General features: G+C 45.2%; 1 protein-coding gene and 4 long non-coding RNA genes across 6 annotated transcripts; 1 reads left to right on the top strand and 4 right to left on the bottom strand.

Moving 5' to 3' along the window:
• Nucleotides 1-2,142: 2,142 nt before the first annotated feature.
• On the bottom strand, nucleotides 2,143-4,981 carry LOC115541326 (uncharacterized). The gene is made up of 5 exons (XR_003976326.1): nucleotides 4,603-4,981; nucleotides 4,395-4,476; nucleotides 3,848-4,191; nucleotides 2,916-3,426; nucleotides 2,143-2,740 (listed from the first exon to the last, which is right to left on the bottom strand). It is a non-coding gene; the product is annotated as an uncharacterized LOC115541326 (long non-coding RNA).
• A 2,178-nt stretch (nucleotides 4,982-7,159) lies between these two features.
• LOC115541302 (zinc finger protein 431) lies at nucleotides 7,160-10,635 on the bottom strand. Of its 2 annotated transcripts, none has more exons than XM_030352985.1 (2): nucleotides 10,574-10,635; nucleotides 7,160-9,481 (listed from the first exon to the last, which is right to left on the bottom strand). In XM_030352985.1, exons 1-2 carry the CDS (start codon nucleotides 10,584-10,586, stop codon nucleotides 7,338-7,340), a joined length of 2,157 nt encoding a protein of 718 aa, XP_030208845.1. In that variant the 5' UTR covers nucleotides 10,587-10,635; the 3' UTR covers nucleotides 7,160-7,337. The 2 variants fall into 2 exon arrangements, with proteins under 2 accessions (XP_030208845.1, XP_030208846.1); XM_030352986.1 differs by having other exon boundaries at nucleotides 7,160-9,478; nucleotides 10,574-10,629.
• Nucleotides 10,636-13,523: 2,888 nt separating this feature from the next.
• On the bottom strand, nucleotides 13,524-15,194 carry LOC115541334 (uncharacterized). Its single transcript, XR_003976334.1, has 3 exons — nucleotides 15,155-15,194; nucleotides 14,911-14,974; nucleotides 13,524-13,801 (listed from the first exon to the last, which is right to left on the bottom strand). It is a non-coding gene; the product is annotated as an uncharacterized LOC115541334 (long non-coding RNA).
• Nucleotides 15,195-15,384: 190 nt separating this feature from the next.
• LOC115541330 (uncharacterized) lies at nucleotides 15,385-17,261 on the bottom strand. Its single transcript, XR_003976330.1, has 3 exons — nucleotides 17,068-17,261; nucleotides 16,098-16,212; nucleotides 15,385-15,438 (listed from the first exon to the last, which is right to left on the bottom strand). It is a non-coding gene; the product is annotated as an uncharacterized LOC115541330 (long non-coding RNA).
• An 86-nt stretch (nucleotides 17,262-17,347) lies between these two features.
• On the top strand, nucleotides 17,348-18,524 carry LOC115541321 (uncharacterized). The gene is made up of 2 exons (XR_003976319.1): nucleotides 17,348-17,591; nucleotides 17,729-18,524. It is a non-coding gene; the product is annotated as an uncharacterized LOC115541321 (long non-coding RNA).
• The last annotated feature ends 226 nt before the right edge of the window (nucleotides 18,525-18,750 follow it).

Genomic DNA, 18,750 nt, shown 5'->3' on the forward strand with positions numbered 1-18,750 from the left:
TTTGTCTTTAGTGTACCTGTATATGGGTTGGTAATAACGGTTCTGATGATTTTTCTGATGGAAAAGTGGTCTTTTATTTCCATAATCTTTGTTCAGTGAACGCATAAACCCGTTTGTTAGTTAGCAGTTAAACAAAATGCGATCTCTTTGTTTACAGTTACCAACGACCAACTGATGATTGGGGGTTCGATTCCCTAGTGATGCAAGGTCTTTTCTTTCATTTTGGACTGCACACACATCGCGAGTGACGGATACTCACACAATGTACACACATCACTGTCTTTACAATTTCTAGGCAACCGAAGTTTTAAGATTGTCAAGTGGTTAACTCTTAAATCGCATGTACTAAGACCTGATGGGTTAGTGGTCAGAGAACAACTCATTAATGCGGGGATAAGGGGTTCGATTCCTTAATGAAGCTAGCTTTTTTCTTTCATATTGGACTGGATGTTTGTATGCCATTTTGCGTAACTTGTAGTTTATGAAATGTTACTGGGGTTAAGGTTAGGGTAACGCTAAGGGTAAGACACAAAGTGTTTTTGCAACACAATATTTCTTACAATAACAAAGTCCAAAGTTTTGATGACTCCAGTAGGAAACGTAAGATACCTAGAGAAATGCGTGAGTGCTCACAAAACATCAACAAGTCAGCAGTGTGGTACAGGGTGATCATTTCTGATATACAGTACAAAAGCTGAAACTATTAGCCAGGAGTGGGAAAGATGCAGACGCAGACGTGGGAAGCATTAAGACGCACCAACACACAGTTTCCTGTTGCAAAATGGTTCAGAGTTTAATAGAAATAGTTAGGGTTAGCTGGTATGGCGTTATCTGGTATGGCTATAGTCTAATGTTAGCTTAGTTTGTGTTGTTTCGTCATGTTAATCGCTAGTAATAGTAAGTCATTTGTAGAAATATAGCCTATCATCACAGACTGTAGGAATGTCACCCACCCTCCATCGCGTAAGACACTGACGCTCGTAATCTGTAGTGCAAGGGAGTTCGTGCACAGATCCCTGAGACAAACGGCTACGCGCACACATGAAAACCCATAGCGAGTGACGTAGGACGTAAAGTCCCGCCCAGGTCGAAGTGGCGTCGATTTAGAGAGTCCCCTATTGGAACAGCAGCGGACTCGATGACGTCACCACCTCTGCTCGTCCGTTAACTGTGCTACGGCCTCATTTAGGCATATACTACTGAACAATATAAACAAATGATGTAAAACAAAATCCCAGCTTCTTTCATTTTCAAATAGTAGGCTATGTAAATATTCTGAATGAATAAAAATTGAAAAGATATGCGTGTCCTCCTGTCATGTGTATAAGCTATACACACACGACATTATATATATATATTTATATATTATCTTATATTATAATTATTATATTATATAAATATATATATAAGTTAAGTGTAACTTAAGCTACAAATATATGACTTGATGAAATCACACCCCAATACCACACCTGGTGCACATTGGGCCATTAACATTCAAAGGGGGGTAATGAATGATCAAAATGTCAAGACTGTCACTCGTCCCATCAAGCAATGTTATCGCAGTAATCTGCGATAAGATTGCTTGATTAACACTATTCACACATGCATATGTTCAGGAATTCTGTCTTGCGTTCGCTCACACATGGCATAGCAATGCTAGCTCGGGAGCCAGATGAATCTCGCATGTTTTGTTTGCTAAGAGTAACAGCTTAAGTTAAGAGTAAGCTATTGCTATTGTTTTAAATTACAGGATGGATCTGAGAGGGATTGCCGTTGCGATGGGTTTCCTCTATCTACAAGCAGAAGAGGAGGCTGCCCAACTGAGGAGGATCATCGTTGAGCGGAGAGCTAGAATGCGGCGGGGGATGCTAAGGAGACGAGCCATCCTCAGTTGTCTCTGTTTCACGTATGTGTTTTATTGATATGGCTTGTTTTTAACCTTTCGCTTCATCGGTTGATATTGATATATATACTTGACTTTAATGGGTGAATTTGCCATTTTTACCACAGGGTAGAAAGTTTAAGCCCCTTAAATTTACACACAATATATAAAACGGGCTGAAATGTATTAAAAAATAACTAGCCCTAGGAAAGTTTCCCTTAGTGAATTTACCCTTACCTTTTTACTGATCAAACAAGTAAAATGTTAAATTGTTTTTTAATTCTGGTATACAGCATACAATACATATTAAATACATAATTGCAATTTATTGTACATTAAAATACACAAATAAGCAATAAATCTAAAAATATATGAACTTAACCATTGGCATGTAAAAATATATTTATTTTCTTTGTTTGGTACCAGGACCAAAGCAGCTCACAGCTGTACACACAGCTGAACATCACTGTGCCCATCCTAGCCGTGTTTTTCTCTGGAGGGGACCTGAAGCCAGCCTTCAGGCTCTCCAGGGAGAGCTTCAACCGGCCTTGCTGCCCCGGCAAAAAGTCCATGAATGGAGCAGCCATGAGGTGGAGGGGCTGGTGGCAGTGTACTGGCTGGCCTGTGGAGCATCGTACAGGGCAACGGCAGATGCCTTCGGGATGCCCCTGTCCACAGTTTGCAGGACGGTCCATGGCGTGGTGGAGGAGATGACGGCCATCCTCCACAGGGTGATTCATTTCCCCAAGGCAGAGGAGATGGAGGCGGTGGGGGCTGGCTTTGCTCGCCTTGCAGGTCACGAGGCCTTCAGATGTGCTGCTGGGACCATTGATGGATGCCACATGAAAGCTTTGCCACCTGCAGAGCAGAAGAAGAGCTATTTTAACCGGAAGCTCTTCACTTCCATCATCCTGCAGGGCATGTGCGATGGAAACGGTCCATTTATTGACGTGTACATCGGGGACCCCGGGGTCAGTGCATGATGCCCTCGTGCTCCGGCGTTCTCCCTTTTATAGGCAGGCTCTGTACCCACCAGCTGGGTACTTCTTGCTGGGTGATGGAGGGTACCCATGCCTGCAGCGTCCTGTGGCCATCATGACGCCATACCGCCACACTGTAGCCGGTAAGCTCCTTCTCTCCTGTCACACATGCACAGAAACAAATTGTTAGTTTGGTGACACTGATACATCCATGTGATTTTTGATTACCAGGTCAGGTTGAAGCCAGATACAATAGGCACAGATACAATACAGTACGCTAAAGGGCGTAACATTGTGGAGAGGTCTTTCGGGATCCTCAAAACCCGCTGGCGGGCCATCTCCCAGCGGTATCTGGAGATCCGGTCTCTGTTGGCCCCCCAGGTGGTAGGTGCCTGCTGCATCCTGCACAACATTTGCATGGCAGCAGGGGATATCTTGGAGGAGGAGGAGGAGGAGGGACCAGGTGACACCGTGGAGGCAGATGACAGGGACCTGTCAGGCAATGCGTCACGGCGGGCGAGGATTGCTGCCCATGTTTCTGCTCCTGCAGGACTGGATGTTTGCCTGCAAGAACATGATTACATACACACACACACACACACACACACACACACACACACACACACACACACACACACACACACACACACACACACACACACACACACACACACACACACACACACACACTTTTTTTTTGTATACACATATATATATATATATTCATAGCTTTGTCAATAAATGTACATATATTTTTTTCATCAACTTTCAGCAGATATCGTCTCAGTTTTTTATGCTTAATAAAGCAGCGACTTTCTCCTCCAAACTCTTGCCTCCTGAAGTCCTTGTGCAACTCCTTGTGTGAATTTGCCAGTATGCATGTGAAATGTAACATAAAAATACACTTTTGCTTTCAAGAATGAGCAGATGAATTTAGAATAATATTTACATCTTGGAGATTAATTTTTCAAACAGGGACAGGTACCGTTCAGCCCCGACTGCTGCCGCCCTCTCCCTCTCCGCCTCTCTCGCCACTGCCTCTCTCTCTCTCTCCTCGTCCCTTTCTCCCTGCTCCCTCAAAAGCTCCAGCAGACTGTCCCTGGGTCTCTTTCTGCTGCTGCTTCCCCCGGCCTCCTCAGCAGAAGCGGTAGAAGCCGGTGTGCTTACTACCCCACCTGTAGCGGCAGTCATGTTGGATGCAACAACCAGGGGCGGACAGATGGAGTGATGTCCCTGGAGTGCAGCATCCATGGCACCATACCACTGCCAGGTGGCGGCAGTAGCTGTACCGGCCTCTACCCCTCTGCCTGTGGGTGGGTCCCTAAGCGACTGAAAACGGGATATCAATTACTGCACTGTCAAACTAATTATTCTCATGTAATACACTTAATTACACTTACTCTATTTAAAGGGCCACTGAAATGGTATTGTGTGTAGGTTAATTTTCATATGAACAAATCGCTGGAATGCTCAGTATATATAATATAATCAGTATATAATACAAAGCAGATAAACAGGCAACGTATACTTACTTTGTACTTGAGCTTCAGATTGTTCCACTTCTTCATGGCCTGTTTGGTGGAAATATCCCGGCCAGAAGTGGAACTGAAGTCCCTAAAGCACATTCACACTGCCACTTTAATAACATGTAACATATTATTCATAACAAATTAAGACTACTGAAACCCGACTTGAACCGTCCCCAAGAAATAAAAGCACTCAAAATCAATCAATACTCACTCCCATCCCGTAGCAGAGGAGTGGCGGAGGCCAGTGAACAGAGCTTCATTTGCCGCCGCCTTTCGATGAGGGCCCTTGTTTCTTCAATTGTCCCTTGATAAAATAGAACGTGTAAGCCTATATTAATCGAATGCATAATAAAGGCCATCATATCAAGTCCTGTCGAGGTACAGCTAGCTGTCCCGCTCCGAAAAAGTGAAATCGTCCGAGAAAAACAAGTAGGATTTGACAGGTTGGAGAATTCAATGATAGCCTAATAAAAACGTTAAAAATAATAAATACCGATATTCGTGAAACAATATAATAATATAATAGCTTACAATTAATAGCTTATAGATAATAGCTTACAGTTGTGCGTCTTCTCCATATTCTCCGCCATCGTACTGCTGCGAGGGATTTATAGCGGTTGCAAGTACACACGAGCCACCTCCGATGCATGCTCGGTGAAACGGCGAGATCGAGCACGCATCAAGAACACTTCCGGGTTTTACGACAGTACTCGCTTGATGCTTACTTCGAATTGGAACAGTGCTCGGGCAACGACTGATGACGTTTCACGGGTCCACGAGCAGGCACAAGTACGCAAATTGAGAAACGGCCTCTGATGTCATTGCCGCCTTCTGAGGCAAAAAAAAGATGGAGAGAAAGTAATGGTATTGATTCATTATTTGCATAAAGGGATACAGTGCGTACGGGAACTCATATTAATGTTAGTTATTTTCATGGCATGGGACCTTTAATTAAATTAATTTGGAAAGGCAAACTCTCAAAAAAAATCTCCCTTATTTGAAATTTTACCATCGCCACTCTTGGTTGAATGAGGGCAAGCACTACCACTGCATTCAATACATTGTATATATTCTTGTATGTATTGGTACGCGAGGCCTGGTCACGAAATTATATTTCTTGTTGATAAAAGCAACATTCAAACCTATGGCAATTGACAATAGGCCTATATGGAGAAAAGACTTATCATTAATTCCTTCTGTTATAAATTGGTCTAGTCTGGTCTAATATTTTAATCTCTTGAAGAAACCCTCATCATATGATGATACATTATAATTTCGTCTGGAGATCATATTGTACACCCCGGAAATTATTCCTGATGAAAGCCAGACAATCACCGAATTGCACACTATTATCATAGAGGTCATTGCACCTTAAAAGGTTAAAACGATTTCTGGAAAGCAAAAGGCACCCTGGAGAAAAGCTGCTTCTGTAACAGCACAGAAAAAATAATGCAGGAAGGTTGAACGCATCTGAAGTAAAACAAAACTTCATATTCACCATGATATCTATAAAGAGAGCTTCCGTGCCTACAATTTAGACTTAAAAAGTGCTAGAGAAACATATTTCTCCAATATCATTAAAACCAACACTGATAATGCAAAAACCCTATTTGCAACTGTTGACAGACTTACCAACCCCCCAACACAAATTCCACCTGATCTCCATTCCACGCAGAAAAAATAAATAAAGCTTTTTATACTGATAAAATTGAAGGCATCAGACGCGCCATCAATATCTCCACTTCAGACAAAAATGTTGGACTACCACCCTGTTCAGGCAAAAGTAACGTGGCAAGGATGGCATGCTTTAATGTTATAGACTCTCAAAATCTTGTGGAAATTGTGACACAACTAAAGCCATCGACCTGTTGCCTCGATACTTTACCTACCAACCTCTTGAAGAATGTTTTCGAATGCCTAGCAGTAGATATATTGCAGATAGTTAACAACTCTCTCCAGTCATTACTGCAATGGTCTCCCAAAACAAACTCTGAGGAAGCTTCAGCTTGTTCAGAATGCTGCTGCTAGAGTTTTAACAAAGTCCAAGAAATTTGAACATATTACACCAATTCTGAAATCGTTACATTGGCTTCCTGTAGGTCAGAGAATTGATTTTAAAATCATGTTGCTAACCTATGAATCCCTACATGGTTTAGGCCCAAAATATTTAACTGATATGCTTCCACTACATAAGCCTTCTAGACCACTAAGATCCTCTTGAGACCAATCTGTTAATTATCCCCAGAGTAAACACGAAACATGGGAAAGCAGGATTTAGTTACTCTGCAACAAATAGCTGGAATAAGCTCCCAGAGGATTTAAGACTTGCCGACTCTGAGCACCTTTAAAACAAGACCTTTTAACTTTGCCTTAATTTTCTATTTTAATACAAAAATGCCTTGTTAACTTTCTATTTTACCCATTTCTTTGCATGTCTTCTTTTACTTATCTATTATTTTATTTTATTGTATGACAATGTTTAGAGGCACTTTGAGTCTGCCTTGTGCATGAAAAGTGCTATTTAAATAAAGTTGCCTTGTAGGTCTGTCGCAGGTCTTCGTTCTTTGTATGTTTTGTATGTTACAATCTAATTAAAAAATTGATAAAAAAAAGAAAAGAATATTTAACAGATAAGAGTTTAGACCTCTTCATTTTGAGAATCAATGTACGTCGAGGTTGATCAATGCAGCAGCTGAGCACTTGACCAACGTTACATAATGTCTTGCCTCCCCCCCCCCCCCCCACATTGGAAAATTATTTACAAAAAACATGGTGAATAAACTGTTTTATTTAGCTTGGTCTAATTCTTTGATCAGTGGGAATTAAGGGCACCACTAGAGGGCACCCCCAAGAAATTTGTCGCTCTAGGCAATCTCCTCGTTCGCTTATAGCAATCACCAGCCCTGGCTGCAACTGGCTTTGTTCTGCACACACATGCAGGGCTTCTTAACGGGGGTGAGTCCTCATGTGGGTCTTCAGGGCAGAGCAATGACTGTAGCGCTTTGTGCATTGGTCACACTTGTAGGGTTTCTCGCCGGAGTGAGTCCTAATGTGGATCTTCAGGCTGCCTTGATGTTGGAAGCGCTTCGTGCATTGGTCACACCCATAGAGCTTCTCCCTGCGGTGAGTCATAAGATGGCGCTTCAGCTGTGTTGTCCGACCGAAGCGCTTCATGCATTGGTCACACTTGTAGGGCTTCTCGCCGGAGTGAGTCATCATGTGGCGCTTCAGGCTGCATCGATCTTTGAAGCGCGTCGTGCATTGGTCACACATGTAGGGCTTCTCGTCGGAGTGAGTCCTCATATGGATCTTCAGGTTGCCTTTCCGACTGAAGCGTTTCTTGCATTGGTCACACTTGTAGGGCTGCTCCCCGGAGTGAGTCATCAGATGGCGCTTCAGCTGTGTTGTCCGGCCGGAGTGAGTCCTAATGTGGATCTTCAGGCTGCCTTGATGTTTGAAGCGCTTTGTGCATTGGTCACACCCATAGAGCTTCTCCCCAGCATGAGTCCTCATGTGGATCTTCAGGTCGGTTTCCAAACTGAAGCGCTTCGTGCATTGGTCACACTTGTAGGGCTTCTCCCTGCGGTGAGTCATCAGATGGCGCTTAAGCTGTGTTGTCCGACCGAAGCGCTTCATGCATTGGTCACACTTGTAGGGCTTCTCGCCGGAGTGAGTCATCATGTGGCGCTTCAGGCTGCATCGATCTTTGAAGCGCGTCGTGCATTGGTCACACATGTAGGGCTTCTCGTCGGAGTGAGTCGTCATATGGATCTTCAGGTTGCCTTTCCGACTGAAGCGCTTCTTGCATTGGTCACACTTGTAGGGCTGCTCCCCGGAGTGAGTCATCAGATGGTGCTTCAGCTGTGTTGTCCGGCCGGAGTGAGTCCTAATGTGGATCTTTAGGCCGCCTTGATGTTGGAAGCGCTTTGTGCATTGGTCACACCCATAGAGCTTCTCCCCAGCATGAGTCCTCATGTGGATCTTCAGGTCGGTTTCCAAACTGAAGCGCTTCGTGCATTGGTCACACCTGTAGGGCTTCTCCCTGCGGTGAGTCATCAGATGGCGCTTCAGCTGTGTTGTCCGACCGAAGCGCTTCATGCATTGGTCACACTTGTAGGGCTTCTCGCCGGAGTGAGTCATCATGTGGCGCTTCAGGCTGCATCGATCTTTGAAGCGCGTCGTGCATTGGTCACACATGTAGGGCTTCTCGTCGGAGTGAGTCCTCATATGGATCTTCAGGTTGCCTTTCCGACTGAAGCGCTTCTTGCATTGGTCACACTTGTAGGGCTGCTCCCCGGAGTGAGTCATCAGATGGCGCTTCAGCTGTGTTGTCCGACCGAAGCGCTTCATGCATTGGTCACACAGGTAGGGCTTCTCGTCGGAGTGAGTCCTCATATGGATCTTCAGTTGGTTTTTCGAAAAGAATTGCTTCGTGCATTGGTCACACTCGTAGGGATTCTCCCCGGAGTGAGTCATCATGTGGAGCTTCAGGTGACATTTCTTACGGTAGCGCTTCGTGCATCGGTCACACTTGTAGGGCTTCTCCCCAGAGTGAATCCTCATGTGGGTGTTCAGAAGGCCTCTCAGACCGAAGCGCTTCGTGCATTGGTCACACTTGTAGGGCTTCTCCCCAGAGTGAGTCCTCATGTGGATCGTCAGGGAGCATTGCCATTTGAAGCGCCTCATGCATTGGTCGCACCCGTACTGCTCCTCGTCCGCGTGGTTCCTCATGTGGACGATCATATTGGCATTGTTGGGAATAACCTTTCCGCACAAGACACCGGGCCGGCCCTTACGGCCGCCCTGATGCCCAGTCAGCTCCTCAAGGCGGACGAGCCGTACGCTGCAGTTCAGGCTCTTGGCCACGCTGTGGTCAGCGGACAGCGAGCTCAAGGCCTCCGGTTCTGACGCAGCGAGGAGGTTGTCATGGCCGTCCACCGCCAGAGGGCCCTGCCCTTGTCCGTAGACGCTCAGGATGCGCAGCTCCCAGCTGTGACTGGCCATGTGGGAGGAGCCAGGGGCGTCCACACGCAGACTCTCCGAGGTGGCGCCGCGCTGCGTGCTGCGGTCTCTAATGTCACTGCCGTCTTCTTGAGTGAAGAAAACAAAGACAGAGAGAAAGTAAAGGTTTTTAATACATTATTTGCACAAAGGGATCCAGTATGTCATATGTACATACTTGTGTGTGTATTGGAAGAATTATATTTTGACATTCTTTCTTTCTAACTTCTATTTGTTGATTCATGCATTTTCCTTGTCCCCCTTGGGGGGGTCAAGGGTCAAAGGCTCCAGCTGAGAAGGCACCGCTATGTCTCCGCCGTTTAAGGATGAGGGGAGGTCATAAAGACACAACCCAGGTCATCTGTTGTTTCCTATCACCCGTTTTACCAAGACTGTAGTTATATTGGGAGCTGATTCAGCATTCCTGACACCTGTTTGCCATGAAGAAGATGTAAATCATTCTACTATGACAGGGATGGGCACGCACATAATTTTTATAAAAAAAAGAAAAAAAAGAATCGAGTTACAGAAAACTTGGTTAAGAAAGAAGAAAAGCTGAGTATCTGTTCATAAAATTCAAAGGCAAACCCATGTGTCTAGTGTGCTTAGCAGCGATATCAGTCATGAAGGATTTCCACTTAAGTCGCCACTACAACTACTACAACTGCCCTGAAGTGAATATCATGCTTGTTGGGTTTGAGTTCATTGAGTTGTTGCGCTTAATGTTGGGCCACTGTTTTTCAGTTTAGTGACGTCATTGAATGATGATGTATGTGAGCCCTTTGCACTGATCAAAATACTAACCAATCATGTTGCTGTTGAGCATGGAATACATGAAATGAATGTATGTTGGTTCAATCACCATACCATACATAGGTTATGAATCTGGAAGATTTTGTAGGTAGTGGTAATTCAATGTGTAGCTGCTCTCAGTTTACGTCTGGTTGAAGTGCACAGTCACATGGCCCTCTGATGGTGAAGATGAAGAATTGTGGCCCTCTTTATCATGAAAGATGCCCATCCCTGTACTATGAACTGTATAAGTAGCATTCGTGTTTTAGCAGGGCTCTGGTCATGATGCTTCTCAAAAGAGGACCAGGCTTTTTAGCACAGGTAGAATCGAGTACATTCTCAGCTGATCCAGGTTGATTGCTTGCATTGATGCAATGTTTCTTACTAACCTACGGCGGGCATGCCTCCACCAATATCCTCTTCAACCTTGATTGAAATGGTGTCTGGGGTCTGCTGCTTTCCACATAAAGAAGGATACACACACAAGACGTATTCTTTCATTTGCACAGAATAGTTGTTAATCCCAATTTGAGACACATTGAATCATAAAGGTGTGTGTTTAATATGGGTGTGTTTTAGAGTTGTAACAGAGGAAGCCTCTCATTTGGATGCTGAATAAGAAGATGATTTCCAACCTGCACACTCAGCTCCTCGTGGCAGACCAGCCGCTCGCCGCGCTCCAGGCTCTTGGCCGCACTTTGGTCCGCAGACAGCGAGTTCAGGGCCTCCACTTCTGACGCGGTGAAGAGGGTGTCATGGCCGTCCGTCGCCAGAGGGCCCTCCCCTTTACCGTAGACGCTCAGGATCTTCAGCTCCCCGCTGTGACTGGACATGTGGGAGGAGCCTGGGCCGTCCACACCCAGACTCTCTGAGGTGGCGCCGCGCTGCGTGCTACGGTCTCCGAAGGCATCGCAGTCTTCTGAAGAGGGTGAAAAAATAGACAGAAAGTAATCTTACTACTATAATAGCAGGCCTGTCGCACCAGTTACTCAAGTGCGCATGTGCCACGCGCGAACGCATATATACACCGCAAGCAAGCACACAATCATACACGGAAACACACACACATGCGCTGTCACGACCCTAACGAGGGGAGCTTAACGAGCTCATTGACAACACCCGAGCTGGGCTTATTTAAGTAGACCTGTGAGCCCAGTGCCGGTGTGGTTCTCGTTTGGGAGGCACCACTTATTGTTTGTTCCTTTGGTTTAGTTGTATCCTAGGTATGTTTACACCTGACAACACTACACCCATACACTTTTACGTACACACACACTTGGTTATAATACATCTTTGTTAAACTCAGTCAATTGCGCACGTCTCCCCTCTTTGCCACAACCGCCACGGTCGTGACATACACACAAACTGCATGTAAACACAAAAGGCAGCGACAAGCGACATGTACACGGAAGTACACACACACACACACACACACACACACGGTTTAACAGCTATGCCATCGGCACAGGTAAGAACACACACGCAAGAATGGGCGTATTTTTCCACTTACCAATAGTAGTTGCCTTATATTTTAAAATGTCAACACTTTTTAGAAATGCAATCCTCCGTAGCCACGGAGAGCTGTCATCACAGAGAGGGCATCTCGTCGCAGACTTACAGCATCGATACGAGGAGCGTGTCAGCAGACTATTATTTAGACAGATTATTAGCAAATTTCAATCTGACCATTTGACTAGAGTGATACAATTTTGTCGGACATTTAATATTTTTATTACCGGACAACGGAAACCCTGGCACTAACAGCTCATATCACGTGGCTGGATCTGGACTGGAAGGATAATGGGAGTTAGCAAGGGCGTGTCGCGCTTCTGCCTTCTCATCACGCGAGACAAGTTTGTGGCTTTTGAGTGTTGCGATTTTGGTTTCGATACGCATATCGTTACAGCCGTAATTTGCATGCATAGTATTCTTCACTTTCCATTGAACCCCCGTTACCATAAATTGACACATTTTATGATTTCATAAAATGCTCACACTAGCTGCTTTCAGACACACGTGTAAGTCCTGATATTCTCCTGACGGGCCACATGTGTGAACAACATATCCTGACATTTGTACCCTGAAAATATCCTGAATAGTACAACCCCTGAGGTAGTATTTTCTCTGTAGGAAATGTAAATGACCTTATATGTAAATGAGGAGTAGAAAGTCTGTGTTACTCACACCACTTCAGTGGGCGTGTTGATGATGGTTCTACATGTCATTGAGTGGCTCCCTAAATTATATCAGCCTGTTGCCATTTGTCCGCTGAATGGTTAAAAAAATATGAAAATGTTGGCACTGCTTTTAAGAGTCATTTGTGGTGAACGAAAGTTATACGTTGTAAAATGATATGCAAAATGTTACATTATGCGCTCAGAATTGTAACATTATCGATTGAGTTTCCACATTATTGCTATGGGTTTAATTACAACTAGAGGTTACGCGCGCAAAATCTTTAGTTGTTTTAAAGGGGACATAATATGAAAACAACACTTTTCCTGGACTTTGGGGTGTTGTTTTGGGTCTCTGGTGCTCCCACACGCATACAAATTTTGAAAAAAGGTCTGTACATGATTTATTTTTGTGAGATATGCATTTCTGAAAGTACCCTGCCTATAGTTACCAAAACGAGCAAGTCAGTTTCGGGCACCCCCTCCTACGCAGGAAGGGGGCACAGTTGAATATTACCTCCCACTTCCCCACTCCCCTCCAAATCAGAGCATAGCTAAGACTTTGTGGACCAGCGGACGAGCAACTCCGGTGGGGGTAACACGGCAGCTCAGCTCCGGGAGTGCAATCCCTTTCCCTGAGCTCCCCTCGCCGGAGTTGCCGTTTGTACATTTTGAATTCATTGATGTTTGGGAATGATAAACCAGCTCATGTGGCATCTGTCTTGAAACCCTTCTGGGCTCTTGACTGATTCCATCTTTGAAATGCAACTCCCAAGTTTGACTCGTGTTTTAGCAGGGTGCTGGTCATGATGCTTTTCCAAAGAGGACCAGGCTTTTCAGCGCAGTTAGAATCGAGTACATTCTCAGTTGATCCAGGTTGTTTGCTTGCATAGATGCAATGTGTATTACTAACCTACAGCGGGCATGCCTCCACCAATATCCTCTTCAACCTTGATTGACATGGTGTCTGGGGTCTGCTGCTTTCCACATAAAGAAGGAAACACACACAAGACATATTCTTTCAATTGCACAGAATAGTTGTTAATCCCCACTTACGACACATTGAATCATAAAGGTGTTATATATCCAAGAGTGTGTGCTGGAGTTGTAACAGAGGAAGCCTCTCTTTTGGATGGTGAACAACAAGATGATTTCCAACCTGCACACTCAGCTCCTCGCTGCAGACCAGCCGCTCGCCGCGCTCCAGGCTCTTGGCCGCGCTGTGGTCCGCAGACAGCGAGTTCAGGGCCTCCACTTCTGACGCGGTGAAGAGGGTGTCATGGCCGTCCGTCGCCAGAGGGCCCTCCCTTTTTACGTCGACGCTCAGGATCTTCAGCTCCCCGCCGTGACTGGACATGTGGGAGGAGCCAGGGGCGTCCACACCCAGACTCTCCGAGGTGGCGCCGCGCTGCGTGCTACGGTCTCCAAAGGCATCGCAGATTTCTGCTGACGGTGAAAAAAAGACGTCATTGTTTTGATACATTAACTCCATGAAAGGAGGCAGTGTGTATTTGTACACGTGAGAGAAACTCTTGAAATAAATGTGTATGCAACATTGACACAAAGGGTTTAAAATGTGTACTGCAGACACAGATTCACAGTTTTGGAGAGAAATGTCTCCTCCAGCACCCTCCACCGTAGACTCAAAGCTGAAGCGGGTGACCAAGTGAAGGACACTCAACGAACACCAGCCCAAAAACAACACGACATGCGAGACAAGCGCAAATATTCTATTGTGACAATAACAAGCGACTAAGTATCCTTCCTTGTAAGCTGATGGGCTAACATTTATACATTTTGAATTCATTCTTCCATTTTGAACACTTCTGGGCTCTCGACTGATTCCATCTTCGAAATGCAACTCCCAAGTTTGACTCGTGTTTTAACAGGGCGCTGGTCATGATGCTTAACTAAAGAGGACCAGGCTTTATAGCGAAGGTAGAATCTAGTACATTCTTAGGCCCCGTCCGCACGGCCAAAAACAATCTTTTCCCCTCCGTTTTCCTCTGATGCGTTTCAGAAATATTTCCGTAAAGACGGACTCACTGCGAAAACGCATCGAGCTGCAGAAAACGCTGTAGTACATATTCAAGGCCACGGTGTGGCGTTGGTTCTCCACAACAGAAAGTGAGGCGCGTATAGCCTGCTCACATCAAGCCTGCGCACTATATAAAAACATACCGTCGAAGAGGAGACAGCAGTTACCAAAAACCTTTTAGATTGAGCAGAAATACTTTATAATGTACAGTTAATAATTCAATTTACCAAGAGCTATATTTAAAGCTACATAAATAATACAAATAAAATAAACACAATTTCAACACAACTCTAACATCGCCCAGCTGGGGGGGGGGGGGAATGACGTCATCGTTTGCGTTTCAGGCGCCCGCAAGAATTCTAATGCAAAAAAACCATAGGTGTTTTTTTTTAATCTTATCCACACTGGAACGCACAAGCCTTATGAGTTTTCACCGAAAAAAACGCTTACGTGTGGACGGGGTCTCAGTGGATCCAGGTCGTTTGCTAGCATAGAAGCAATGTGTATTACTTACCAACAGAAGGACTGCCCCCACAAATATCCTCTTCAACCTTGATTGAAATGGTGTCTGGGGTCTGCTGCTTTACACATAAAGAAGGAAACACACAAAACAAATTCTTTCATTTGCACAGAATAGTTTTTAATCCCCACTTACGACTCATTGCTTCATAAAGGTGTATGCTTTATAAGGGTGTGTGCTGGAGTTGTAACAGAGGAAGCCTCTCTTTTGGATGCTGAATAAGAAGTTGATTTCCAACCTGCACACTCAGCTCCTCGTGGCAGACCAGCCGCTCGCCGCGCTCCAGGCTCTTGGCCGCGCTGTGGTCCGCAGACAGCGAGTTCAGGGCCTCCACTTCTGACGCGGTGAAGAGGGTGTCATGGCCGTCCATCGCCAGTGGGCCCTCCCCTTTTCCGTAGACGCTCAGGATCCGCAGCTCCCCGCCGTGACTGGACATGTGGGAGGAGCCAGGGGCGTCCACACCCAGACTCTCAGAGGTGGCGCCGCGCTGCGTGCTGCGGTCTACAAAGGCATCGCAGTCTTCTGCAGAGGGACAAAAAGACAGAAAGTAAATGTTTTAATACATTATTTGCATAAAAGGAGGAAATGTGTATTTGTACACGTGAAAGGAACTATTAAAATGTATGTGTATCTAACATTGACAAAGAGGGTTTAGAATGTGTATTGCAGGCACAGAATCAATGTTTTGGAGAAAGATTCAGAGTTTTGGAGAGGGACATCTCCTCCAGCACCCTCCTCCCTAGACTCAAAGTTCAAGTGGGTGACCAGGTGAAGGACACTCAACGAACACCAGCGCAAAATGGTCTGAGCACAACATGACATGTGAGACAAGCACAAATATAATATTTTGACAATAACAAACGACAAACTGTCCTTCCTTGTAAGATGATAAGCGGCTAGAAGCAGCTTACATATACACATTTTGAATTCATTGATGTTTGAGAAGGATAAACCAGCTCATTTGGCAGCTGTCTTGAAACCCTTCTGGGTTCTTGACTGATTCCATCTTTGAAATGCAACTCTCAAGTTTGACTCGTGTTTTATTAGGGCTCTGGTCATGATGTTTTTCCAAAGAGGACCAGGCATTTTAGCGCAGGTAGAATCTACCATCAGCCTAGAATCTATGCTGCTTAGAATCTACTACATCAAAAGTAAATGAGCTCAAGATGGAAAATACATACCTTCACTTGTAAAATGGGGCCGCAAAGTCTTTATGGATAGCTGTGTGAGTACGGTATGTTTCCAGGTGGTCTGTCTGACAGGCAACATCCCTTGAGAAGCACTTGATGCGCTGACCTGTGCGGTGACAACAAGATCAAATTAGTACTCCATTTATTACGGTACTTTGTGTATATATCAGGTGCAAGTTGTAAGAAGATCTAAGATAAGCATGTTTAGTGAATGACATCTGTCGTCTTTAGAAGAAGAATCGTAGGTTCTTGTCGCTTCCTCTGCTAACCCTTCTCCACCACCACCAACAACACTACAGCCTCATTCGTTTCCTCTGGCACATTTTTTTTCTTAAAATAATCGACTATCGACAGCTTCATATTGTATCTGCTTTGTTTACTTTTTGGTGCGTGCTGCGTGCGCAGCAAGACTGTGCACGTGTAGTGTGCACTGTGCAGACCAGACTGTAAATGGTGCAGACAGACAGGCAGGCAGAGAGCGAGAGAGAGTAGTGGACTCGCAGGATTGCGCCAGAAAGTAAGATTTTATTATCAATCACAACCGCGGGAGTGGGGAGAGAAAGAAAAAAAAACAATCGTCCTCCCGGAAGTAGCACCGGAGCGACCTCATTCAATTTGAACTCGCACATTAAGAAATTAGGTCGCATTCTGGATCCCTGTCATCAGTAAAACACAAGAAGTACTGCAGTCCCGTAGCTGGTAAAAGACAGTTGTATTCGTCCCCTGGTTTGAACTTTGCAGAGGTGCACGCTCAGTCAGAACGTCGATCCAAATAAAGAAGTGGACAACACTCGCGTTAGTGTTTTTGTGTGTGTTCAGAAACATGCCTGATGCCATTCTACCTTTGCATTAGCGACAGTAGGCTATTAGCTGGAGAGCTAATGCTACAGCAACATTATAAGGGTAACCAGGTAACCATATAAAGTAGACCAACAACATGATATAGTCTGGGTTGACTTACTTGTCCGAGGTTTGTAGGTAGCTGAGCCGAGGAGAGTTTGCACTGATCAGACGTTGAGCAAGTCCAGTGCCGTCTTCCAATATCCATACTATCAGTACTTACTTAGTTTGAGTACGTAGGGCAAAGGACATCTAATGCCGCTTTTCCACCGCACATGTAGCTTGACACGACTCGACACGGTAGCAGCACGGGTCGTTTTCCACCGCAAATAGTACCTCCTGGACGTGGGCGGGGTCGGCTGCGCGAAAGGGCCGTGACGTATTTTTGTACGCGACGCAAACAACACATACACAAACCACACATGGGACAGAACCCACATAACAACAATGGAGGACATCGATGCGATGGTATTCGTGCTGCTCGGTCTGGTGCTTTTTGTCAGACACAAAAGAGAAGAGAGTCAGAGAAGGCTGCACGCGGCGAGACAAAACACACTGGAAAAGTCCCGGAGGGTGTTGGAGTATATACAACAGTGTGAAGCCGAAGATGAGAGGAATCAAGCCTCCAAGAAAAGACGCATCCAGGTAAGCTAACTGTTGCTAATGCTAGCTAGCTCGTACAAAATAAGTCCAGTGTACAACGTTTTAATGATTGCAAGCCATTTCTATAAGTACTAAAATGTGTGTGTGTGTGTGTGTGTGTGTGTGTGTGTGTGTTTCAGATGCTACTCTCGTCACAACATTTCCGCCGCAAACCGTCGGCCTGGGCGCACAACCGATCCTAGGAATGTGGATGTGATTGTTCCCGGCTTCACAAACGAGCAGTGGGTGGAGAACTTCAGGATGTCTGAAGAAACGTTGGCTTCTTGTCCAACAAACTGCGTCCAGTTTTGGAGCGGCAAGACACCAATTTCCGCGGATGTGTGCCCCTGAAGAAGAGAGTGGCCATTGCACTGTGGAGGCTCGCTACTGGCTCTGAGCATAGGAGTATCGGACCTCTTTTTGGAGTCAGCATCACAACTGTGTGCAGGATTTTTTTGCTCCAGCAGAGACATTGTTGGTCGCCGGAACAAATCCGTTTTCCAGACGAGGTGAAGTTCCGCGAAATGGCTACCTACATTGAGAACAGGTGGGGGCTCCCACACTGTGTTGGTGCTATCGATTGGATCCCACATACCAATCCTTGCACCACAGTACTATCACTGTGACTTCTTCAGCCGTAAAGGCTGGCACTCCATCCTCCTTCAAGGTGTCGTCGATGGAAAGGGGCTGTTTTGGAAGGTGTTTGCTGGACTGGCAGGGAGCATGCATGATGTCCGAGTTGGATGTACAACCAGCAGAGCTTGGGGTGGCAGTGGCACAGGATGTAGAGGGCATCAATGTACGGGAAGGTCTAATCTAATGCAGTTCTTGTTGGCGAATAATTAACATGTTAGAATACATTTTGAATTTGCCATGCAGGTATACACTTCACATGTTGTATGTTATTGTGAGAACATTAAACTTTTGTACTTTTCATACATGTCTCCACTTTTGTTTTATCATATTTGTAAAGGTTACCAAGATTTACTGGCATTAAATGCTAAAAGATTAAAACATTTAAGAAAAATCTAGTATAACATTTGATGGGAAAATACACTAGACACCTTTTAAAAAATGTGAACTAGGTGCTGGTTCCTTTCTGAACCGTAATTAATATATAGGGGAAAAGGACAACACTGGTCCTATCACTAAAGTTAAATTT

The sequence above is a fragment of the Gadus morhua genome, chromosome 4, assembly GCF_902167405.1.
Source record: "Gadus morhua chromosome 4, gadMor3.0, whole genome shotgun sequence".
Lineage (NCBI taxonomy): Eukaryota > Metazoa > Chordata > Actinopteri > Gadiformes > Gadidae > Gadus > Gadus morhua.